General features: G+C 44.6%; 1 protein-coding gene across 4 annotated transcripts in view; it reads left to right on the top strand.

Annotated features, from left to right (window-relative positions):
- The window catches only part of LOC129827502 (girdin-like), a 28,701-nt gene extending 27,425 nt beyond the window's left edge, over positions 1 to 1,276 (top strand). For all 4 annotated transcript variants that reach the window (XM_055888408.1, XM_055888409.1, XM_055888407.1 and 1 more), the window contains 2 exons: positions 305 to 634; positions 1,036 to 1,276. In XM_055888408.1, the coding sequence (XP_055744383.1) occupies positions 305 to 634; positions 1,036 to 1,103 (398 nt within the window). In that variant the 3' untranslated portion in view covers positions 1,104 to 1,276. The remainder of the gene's footprint in view (positions 1 to 304; positions 635 to 1,035) is intronic.
- The last annotated feature ends 9,596 nt before the right edge of the window (positions 1,277 to 10,872 follow it).

The following is a 10,872-nucleotide window of genomic DNA, read 5'->3' as shown; positions in this document are numbered from 1 at the left end:
CGCGCACGCACACACGCGCACGCACACACACACACACACACACACACACACACACACACACACACACACACACACACACACACACACACACACACACACACACACACACACACACACACACACACACACACACACACACACACACACACTGAACAACTCAGTGAGAGACCACAGACACTATTATACACAAACACAAATCACATTCAAATCACTACAAATCACTCCCTCTCTTTCTGGCTCTGTCTCTCCCCCTCCCCCACCCCCTGTTATATCTCACCCCTCTGTTCTCTCTCCTCTCCTCCAGACCCCCGCAGTGCCCCCGTCTCCCCCTCCTCCCTGCGACGTGCCCCCTCCCTGGGTATCTCTGATCAGACGGAAGGGCTGTGTGGGCTGCCGCTGCGTTCAGGTTCGGGGTGCCGTCGAAAGCTCAGCTCCCGTCGAAAGCTGGCTTCACAGTCCTTCAGTCCCGGAGACCAGAAAACTTCGCCCCTCCAGCGTCTACAATCTACAGATAGAGGTTCCACGGTGATCTGGGAGGGGCAGATCAGCCCTACAGACAAACTCACTCCCAAAACCACACCCATGGCCTCAGCCACCACCAGCCAAGAGAATGTGATGGAGGAGGGAGGGAGAGGTGAGGAGGGGAGAGGTGATGGGTAGAGGGGAGGAGATAGGTGAGATGGATGAAGCGGGAGAGAGGGAGTGGAGGGAAATGGGGTAGAGAGAGGGAGGCAGAGAGGTGAGGAGGAAGGGAGAGAGGGAGTGGGGGGAGGCAGGAAGGATGAGGAGGAAGGAAGGAGATAGGGGAAAAGGAAGGAGAGAGATGAGGAGGAAGGAGTGGGCGGAGAGAGGCGGAGAGGTGAGGAGGGAGGTGTGGACTATCGGGGAGAGGTGGAGGGAGGACAGAGGGAGGGGTTAGACATGAGAGAATTTGTGTACCAACTTTCACTGATGTCCCTGACCAGCCCTGACAAATTGAAGTGAAGTGACTGGTTTTGACAGGACCTCTCTGTGTGTTTGTGTGTTTGGTTTTAGCCGTGAGTGGGGACAACAATGAAGGACATCTCAACTCAGACCCCTGCTGTCAGTCCAGTAAGGACTAAGAGAGAATTACTGCTTCAACTGGAAATACCAGGATTATTTGCACAAATCCGACCTCTGCATACAGATCTGATCTAAGTCCAGATAGGGACTCAAATTGAAAGTGTCAAATTCAAATGTTTTGTCAGATTTTTAAAAGGTGCCTAATAAAATACAGTATTTCTGATCCATTTTCCATACACTGTAAACAAAATGTTTTTCTGCCAGCTACTACTCTATTTGTGTATATTATTGAAGAGATGTCTCTGTTCTTCTGGGGTGACAAGCAACATTTCCTCCTCTGGCCAATGGGTGTCAGTGTAGAGCTAGTTAGACACCAATACAGATCAGATGAGGGAGCATCTTTTAAATGAGAAACAAGGCCTGTAGGTTCATCACGACTGTAGGGCCATTCTGGTTCCCTTCATCCCACACCAAGGGGGCAACACGTCAGCATTTCGTTTGGGGAGGGGGGGGTAGATGGAGGGATTAAGGGGAAAGAACAGACACTAAAGGATAAAAGCAGAGAGAGGCTTTTCTCTCCGCCGAAGCCCCAGTGAATTAGGATTCAGAAAAAGACAAATGGAACGCTAATACAATTCATGAATTATGTAGTTGTCATGGCAACATTAATCAAAATGAGGCCCCAGCCTCTGAACATTTTGTTTAGAAATTGAGATGCATCCAGCGTGAGTGAGAGTGTGGAGGATGATATTGGGCCTGCCACTCAGTCGGTTATTACAGTTAGACCATCTGACACCTGCAGACAGACAGCAACCTGCAGACAGACAGCAACCTGCAGACAGACAGCAACCTGCAGACAGACAGCAACCTGCAGACAGACAGCAACCTGCAGACAGACAGCAACCTGCAGACAGACAGCAACCTGCAGACAGACAGCAACCTGCAGACAGACAGCAACCTGCAGACAGACAGCAACCGGCAGACAGACAGCAACCTGCAGACAGACAGCAACCTGCAGACAGACAGCAACCTGCAGACAGACAGCAACCTGCAGACAGACAGCAACCTGCAGACAGACAGCAACCTGCAGACAGACAGCAACCTGCAGACAGACAGCAACCTGCAGACAGACAGCAACCTGCAGACAGACAGCAACCTGCAGACAGACAGCAACCACAAAGTGAAGAGAAGCAGTGAAATAAAAACACAGAACAAAGACATTTATACTCCTCATTTCTTATGTTCAATAGAATAAAATCAATTATATATCTGAAGGCCACTGGTCATCAACATGTACATTTGAAGAGTACGGGTGTAAAAAATAGACATTTTGATTCGGATTCCTTTCAGCCAATAGACTAGAATAAAAGTTCATGACATATACAGACATAACCCAGTGGTCATCTTAACTTGTCAGTATGTGTCTGTAGTGGTAGGTAAATAATTGAAAAGGGGAGCGGTGTAATGCCATCTGTGTCTATCCGTCTGTGAAGATCTCTCTCTCCCTGTTCTGAGTCTGTCTATCTAACTATCTCAGCCCTGGACATCAAACTTTAATGTGGATGGCCTCCTCTAAAGAGCCGCTAATGGCCAGAGCTTTAGCTTTACTGCCTGCCTGAAATCACACTGACCTAGCAAACACTGCGAGCCAGTAATAGTGAATTGGACACAGCAGACACTAGGGTCCGGTTTCCCGGACACAGACTAAGCCTACTCCCGGTCCAAAAAGCTTTGGAAATATTCAAGACAATTGCTTGTTTTTTATGTATTATTTAGTCAGATGGAGGTGGTGCTGTAGTTACCGGACCTTGGTGATATCAGATATTCATGGCGGAGGTGCTAGCTACCTGTATGACTGGAGAAGGTGTAATGAGAGACCTAGAAAACTGAACTCAGATCGAGAGAGAGAGAGAGAGAGAGAGGAATAAATAAGGTTTGGTCTAATTAATTAAAGTCTAGCCCTGGGCTGTGGAAACGCTCTGAGCCCGAGGAGGATTTGCTGAGAGGAGAAAAACAACAACACAACAACGGACAGCAGGAGAGAGAAAATAAGTGTTTGTCTTAACTCAAGAGTCTGACCCTGTAACCTTGCTTCCTCACAAAACTGTCACAATCGTAGAGCTTCAGGGGGCTTTTAGTCAATGAGCCTACCCCTAAGGTAACTATCCTCACCCCTCCTTCTTTACCACTTCTCCCTCCCTATTTCTCTCTTCCTACTTTCCCTCCTTCATTCAGTCTGCCCCTCTCTCTCAGTCTCGCTCTCCCTGCCTCAGGGCTGGCTCTAGCCTTTTAGGCTAGAGCCAGCCTAAAATCTAATCTAAGCAAGATTTGGTTAGAGCCCCCCCTCCATCTCGTGGCAAATCATTTCGTGTTTAGAAGTTTATTTCCTGCAATTCTACACATTTTTCCATGGGGCGGAGAGAAAACTGCTATTTGTTAACAAATTTCATGCAATTCTACCCATTTTGTCATGGGTTGGAGAGACATTTTTGCCGTATTAAAGAAAATTTCCAGCAACTCTACACATTTTGTAATGTTAATGTAACGGATGTGAAATGGCTAGCTAGTTAGCGGGTACGCGCTACTAGCGTTTCAATCAGTTACGTCACTTGCTCTGAAACCTACAAGTAGTGTTGCCCCTTGTTCTGCAAGGGCCGCGGCCTTTGTGGCGCGATGGGTAACGATGCTTCGTGGGCGACCGTTGTTGATGTGTGCAGAAGGTCCCTGGTTTGCGCCCGTGTCGGGGCGAGGGGACGGTTTAAAGTTATACTGTTACATTGATGCTGTTGACCCGGATCACTGGTTGCTGCGGAAAAGGAGGAGGTTGAAAGGGGGGTGAGTGTAACGGATGTGAAATGGCTAGCTAGTTAGCGGGTACGCGCTACTAGCGTTTCAATCAGTTACGTCACTTGCTCTGAAACCTAGAAGTAGTGTTGCACCTTGCTCTGCAAGGGCCGTGGCCTTTGTGGAGCGATGGGTAACGATGCTTTGTGGGTGTCAGTTGTTGATGTGTGCAGAGGGTCCCTGGTTCGCGTCAGGGCGAGGGGACGGTTTAAAGTTATACTGTTACATTAATATGATATGATTTGGTGTTCGGCCATGATTACTGCACGTTAAGACAGCTGGCTAGACTAACTACCAATCAAAAAATTGTTAGCTGACATGGCTAATTGAGTGACTGTCATAACAAGAGAAAAACTGCTGATGCACAAACACATTTTGAGACGCAGACTGAGTTCCTAAAATTACTTATTTTTGTTGAAAATTGGTCAGGTAGCGGACGGGGGTCTTGATCGCTTATGTCACTTATGCCTGTAACCGGCCCTGCCCTCCTTCGCTCTCTCTCCTCTCCCACCCTCTTTCCCTCTACTCCCGCTCTCTCTTCTCTCCCACCCTCCTTCCCTCTACTCTCTCCCTCTCTCCTCTCCCACCCTCTTTCCCTCTACTCTCTCCCTCTCTCCTCTCCCACCCTCTTTCCTTCTCCTCTCTCCCCCTCTCCTCTCTCCTCTCCCACCCTCTTTCCCTCTACTCCCCCTCTCTCTCCTAGTGTATTAAAGGGTTTGACGCTCTCAGTAAAAGCTGATTTATTCTCTTGTGGTATCGATCGGTTGCTGCATTAAAGATTATAATTCATTACCTCGGCCCTTTTAATACATTAAACACTCAAAATAAAAATAAAATAATCCTAACCTCCCAGGGTGTGGGGAAACACTCTGGGAGAGGAGACGTCCGCCCCGTCCCCCCGCTCCGGGCCTTCAGCACGTCTGGTCTCACACCCTCAGGCCACAGGCTATATTGAACAGCGTCTCAGGCAAGCACGCACACACACTCCATCTTGTTCGCATACAGTTGCAGATCCTTGCAAACACATGCACACTTAAACACCTTCATTTGATACATTCTCAGGTATACAAACAGCTCTGGAAAAAATGAAGAGACCTCTGCAAAATGATCAGTTTCTCTGGTTTTACTATTTATAGGTATGTGTTTGGGTAAAGTGAACATTGTTGTTTTATTCTATAAACTACTGGCAACATTTCTCCCAAATTCCAAATATAATATTGCCATTTAGAGCATTTATTTGCAGAAAATGACAACTGGTCCAAATAATAAAAAAGATAGTGTTGTTAGACCTCGAATAATGCAAAGAAAATAAGTTCATATTCATTTTTAAACAGCACAATACTAATGTTTTAACTTTTGCAGTGGACTCTTAACCTTTTCCAGAGCGGGATTGTGTGAATGGTCAGGAACTAGAGGAACAGAATTAAGCAGGTCTCTAGAAGGACCCGTGTTAATAAGGACTCCAGGTTACCCAAAGACAACATTCCTTATGGAGTTGCACATATAGTGTTAACATGTGTCTATAGTGTTAACATGTGTCTATCGTGTTAACACGTGTCTATCGTGTTAACATGTGTCTGAAGTGTTAACATGTGTCTATAGTGTTAACATGTGTCTATCGTGTTAACATGTGTCTGAAGTGTTAACATGTGTCTGAAGTGTTAACATGTGTCTGAAGTGTTAACATGTGTCTACCGTGTTAACATGTGTCTATCGTGTTAACATGTGTCTGAAGTGTTAACATGTGTCTATAGTGTTAACATGTGTCTATAGTGTTAACATGTGTCTATCGTGTTAACATGTGTCTGAAGTGTTAACATGTGTCTATAGTGTTAACATGTGTCTATAGTGTTAACATGTGTCTATCGTGTTAACATGTGTCTGAAGTGTTAACATGTGTCTACAGTGTTAACATGTGTCTGAAGTGTTAACATGTGTCTGAAGTGTTAACATGTGTCTGAAGTGTTAACATGTGTCTATAGTGTTAACATGTGTCTATAGTGTTAACATGTGTCTATAGTGTTAACATGTGTCTATAGTGTTAACATGTGTCTGAAGTGTTAACATGTGTCTGAAGTGATAACATGTGTCTATAGTGTTAACATGTGTCTATCGTGTTAACATGTGTCTGAAGTGGTAACATGTGTGTGAAGTGTTAACATGTGTATTTCGTGTTAACATGTGTCTGTAGTGTTAACATGTGTCTGAAGTGTTAACATGTGTCTATAGTGTTAACATGTGTCTGAAGTGTTAACATGTGTCTGAAGTGTTAACATGTGTCTGAAGTGTTAACATGTGTCTGAAGTGTTAACATGTGTCTATAGTGGTAACATGTGTCTGAAGTGTTAACATGTGTCTGAAGTGTTACATGTGTCTATAGTGGTAACATGTGTCTGAAGTGTTAACATGTGTCTGAAGTGTTAACATGTGTCTGAAGTGTTAACATGTGTCTATAGTGTTAACATGTGTCTGAAGTGTTAACATGTGTCTGCCGTGGTAACATGTGTCTGAAGTGTTAACATGTGTCTGAAGTGTTAACATGTGTCTATATTGTTAACATGTGCCTGAAGTGTTAACATGTGTCTATAGTATAAACATGTGTCTGAATTGTTAACATGTGTCTGAAGTGTTAGCATGTGTCTATAGTGTTAACATGTGTCTGTAGCGTTAACATGTGTCTGAAGTGTTAACATGTGTCTATAGTGTTAACATGTGTCTGAAGTGTTAACATGCGTCTGAAGTGTTAACATGTGTCTATTGTGATAACATGTGTCTGAAGTGTTAACATGTGTCTATAGTGTTAACATGTGTCTGTAGTGTTAACATGTGTCTGAAGTGTTGACATGTGTCTGAAGTGTTAATATGTGTCTGAAGTGTTAACATGTGTCTAAAGGGTTAACATGTGTCTAAAGGGTTAACATGTGTCTGAAGTGTTAACATGTGTCTGAAGTGTTAACATGTGTCTATAGTGTTAACATGTGTCTGAAGTGTTAACATGTGTCTGCAGTGGTAACATGTGTCTGAAGTGTTAACATGTGTCTGAAGTGTTAACATGTGTCTATATTGTTAACATGTGCCTGAAGTGTTAACATGTGTCTATAGTATAAACATGTGTCTGAATTGTTAACATGTGTCTGAAGTGTTAACATGTGTCTATAGTGTTAACATGTGTCTGTAGCGTTAACATGTGTCTGAAGTGTTAACATGTGTCTATAGTGTTAACATGTGTCTGAAGTGTTAACATGTGTCTGAAGTGTTAACATGTGTCTATTGTGATAACATGTGTCTGAAGTGTTAACATGTGTCTATAATGTTAACATATGTCTGAAGTGTTAACATGTGTCTGAAGGGTTAACATGTGTCTATAGTGTTAACATGTGTCTGTAGTGTTAACATGTGTCTGAAGTGTTGACATGTGTCTGAAGTGTTAATATGTGTCTGAAGTGTTAACATGTGTCTAAAGGGTTAACATGTGTCTGAAGTGTTAACATGTGTCTGAAGTGTTAACATGTGTCTGAAGTGTTAACATGTGTCTATAGTGTTAACATGTGTCTGAAGTGTTAACATGTGTCTGAAGTGTTAACATGTGTCTATAGTGTTAACATGTGTCTGTAGCGTTAACATGTGTCTGAAGTGTTAACATGTGTCTGAAGTGTTAACATGTGTCTGCAGTGGTACCATGTGTCTGAAGTGTTAACATGTGTCTGAAGTGTTAACATGTGTCTATAGTGTTAACATGTGTCTGAAGTGTTATCATGTGCTTGAATTGTAAACATGTGTCTATAGTGTTAACATGTGTCTATAGTGTTAACCTGAAGACAAACAATGTATACGAAATGCTTCAGTCTGGTTTTAGACCCCATCATAGCACTGAGACTGCACTTGTGAAGGTGGTAAATTACCTTTTAATGGTGTCAGACCGAGGCTCTGCATCTGTCCTCGTGCTACTAGACCTTAGTGCTGCCTTTGACACCATCGATCACCACATTCTTTTGGAGAGACTGGAAACCCAAATTGGTCTACACGGACAAGTTCTGGCCTGGTTTAGATCTTACCTGTCGGAAAGATATCAGTTTGTCTCTGTGAATGGTTTGTCCTCTGACAAATCAACTGTACATTTCGGTGTTCCTCAAGGTTCCATTTTAGGACCACTATTGTTTTCACTATATATTTTACCTCTTGGGGATGTTATTCGAAAACATAATGTTAACTTTCACTGCTATGCGGATGACACACAGCTGTACATTTCAATGAAACATGGTGAAGCCCCAAAATTGCCCTCGCTAGAAGCCTGTGTTTCAGACATAAGGAAGTGGATGGCTGAAAACTTTCTACTCTTAAACTCGGACAAAACAAAGATGCTTGTTCTACGTCCCAAGAAACAAAGAGAACTTCTGTTAAATCTGACAATTAATCTTGATGGTTGTAAAGTCGTCTCAAATAAAACTGTGAAGGACCTTGGCGTTACTCTTGACCCTGATCTCTCTTTTGACGAACATATCAAGACTGTTTCAAGGACAGCTTTTTTCCATCTACGTAACATTGCAAAAATCAGAAATTTTCGGTCCAAAAATGATGCAGACAAATTAATACATGCATTTGTTACTGCTAGGTTAGACTACTGCAATGCTCTACTTTCCGGCTACCCGGATAAAGCACTAAATAAACTTCAGTTAGTGCTAAATACGGCTGCTAGAATCCTGACTAGAACCAAGAAATTTGATCATATTACTCCAGTGCTAGCTTCCCTACACTGGCTTCCTGTTAAGGCAAGGGCTGATTTCTAGGTTTTACTGTTAACCTATAAAGCGTTACATGGGCTTGCTCCTTCCTATCTTTCCGAGTTGGTCCTGCCGTACATACCTATACATACGCTACGGTCACAAGACGCAGGTCTCCTAATTGTCCCTAGAATTTCTAAGCAAACAGCGGGAGGCAGGGCTTTCTCCTATAGATCTCCATTTTTATGGAACGGTCTGCCTACCCTTGTGAGAGACGCAGACTCGGTCTCAACCCTTAAGTCTTTACTGAAGACTTATCTCTTCAGTAGGTCATATGATTGAGTGTAGTCTGGCCCAGGAGTGTGAAGGTGAACGGAAAGGCTCTGGAGCAACGAACCGCCCTTGCTGTCTCTGCCTGGCCGGTTCCCCTCTCTCCACTGGGATTCTCTGCCTCTAACCCTATTACAGGGGCTGAGTCACTGGCTTACTGGTGCTCTTTCATGCCGTCCCTGGGAGGGGTGCGTCACTTGAGTGGGATGAGTTACTGACGTGATCTTCCTGTCTGGGTTGGCGCCCCCCCTTGGTTTGTGCTGTGGTGGAGATCTTTGTGGGCTATACTCGGCCTTGTCTCAGGATTGTAAGTTGGTGGTTGAAGATATCCCTCTAGTGGTGCGGGGGCTGTGCTTTGGCAAAGTGGGTGGGGTTTTTCCTTCCTGTTTGGCCCTGTCCGGGGGTATCTTCGGATGGGGCCACAGTGTCTCCTGACCGCTCCTGTCTCAGCCTCCAGTATTTATGCTGCAGTAGTTTATGTGTCGGGGGGCTAGGGTCAGTTGGTTATACCTGGAGTACTTCTCCTGTCTTATCCAGTGTCCTGTGTGAATTTAAGTATGCTCTCTCTAATTCTCTCATTCTCTCTTTCTTTCTCTCTCTCTGAGAACCTGAGCCCTAGGACCATACGTCACGGCAAACCGGGCATGATGACTCCTTGCTGTCCCCAGTCCACCTGGCCTTGCTGCTGTTCCAGTTTCAACTGCTCTGCCTGCGTTTATGGAACCCCTACCTGTCCCAGACCTGCTGCTTTCAACTCTTAATGATCGGCTATGAAAAGCCAACTGACTTTTATTCCTGATTATTATTTGACCATGCTTGTCATTTATGAACATTTTGAAAATCTTGGCTCTCTCTAATTCTCTCCTTCTCTCTTTCTTTCTCTCTCTCGGAGGACCTGAGCCCTAGGACCATACGTCAGGACTACCGGGCATGATGACTCCTTGCTGTCCCCAGTCCGCCTGGCCTTGCTGCTATTCCAGTTTCAACTGTTCTGCCTGCGGTTACGGAACCCCTACCTGGCCTTGTCTCAGGATTGTAGCGCCTCTTCAACCTCAGGAGGCTGAAGAAATTTGGCTTGTCACCAAAAGCACTCACAAACTTCTACAGATGCACAATCGAGAGCATCCTGTCGGGCTGTATCACCGCCTGGTACGGCAACTGCTCCGCCCACAACCGTAAGGCTCTCCAGAGGGTAGTGAGGTCTGCAGAACGCATCACCGAGGGTAAACTACCTGCCCTCCAGGACACCTACACCACCCGATGTCACAGGAAGGCCATAAAGATCATCAAGGACAACAACCACCCAAGCCACTGCCTGTTCACCCCGCTATCATCCAGAAGGCGAGGTCAGTACAGGTGCATCAAAGCAGGGACCGAGAGACTGAAAAACAGCTTCTATCTCAAGGCCATCAGACTGTTAAACAGCCACCACTAACATTTAGCGGCCGCTGCCAACATACTGACTCAACTCCAGCCACTTTAAAAATGGGAATTGATGGAAATTATGTAAAAATGTACCACTAGCCACTTTAAACAATGCCACTTAACCTGTTGAGGCTGGGGGCGCTGTTGTCACTATTTATGCTAATCGTGTAATTTTTTAAACGGCTTCCCACGAAATTCTTGATCGTACAATATGCATATTATTATTATTATTGGATAGAAAACAGTCTATAGTTTCTATAGGAGTTGAAATTTTGTCTCTAAGTGGAACAGAACCCATTCTACAGCAATTTCCCTGACATGGAGTCAGATTTCAGAAATGTTGGCCCCTGATCTGGAGTCAGTTAAAAGGCCACAGTTATTGCTATGAGTATACGGACACTGCTTACGTCTTCCCCTGGATGCCTTTACGTGATGACGATTTGAATGGGGTCGATTGCGCGTTCACAGGCACTATAAATTAAAAAACCCTGTAGGTAGGAGTTCCTTT

The sequence above is a fragment of the Salvelinus fontinalis genome, chromosome 29, assembly GCF_029448725.1.
Source record: "Salvelinus fontinalis isolate EN_2023a chromosome 29, ASM2944872v1, whole genome shotgun sequence".
NCBI classification, from domain to species: domain Eukaryota; kingdom Metazoa; phylum Chordata; class Actinopteri; order Salmoniformes; family Salmonidae; genus Salvelinus; species Salvelinus fontinalis.
This window is presented reverse-complemented; position numbering and strand designations above follow the sequence as displayed.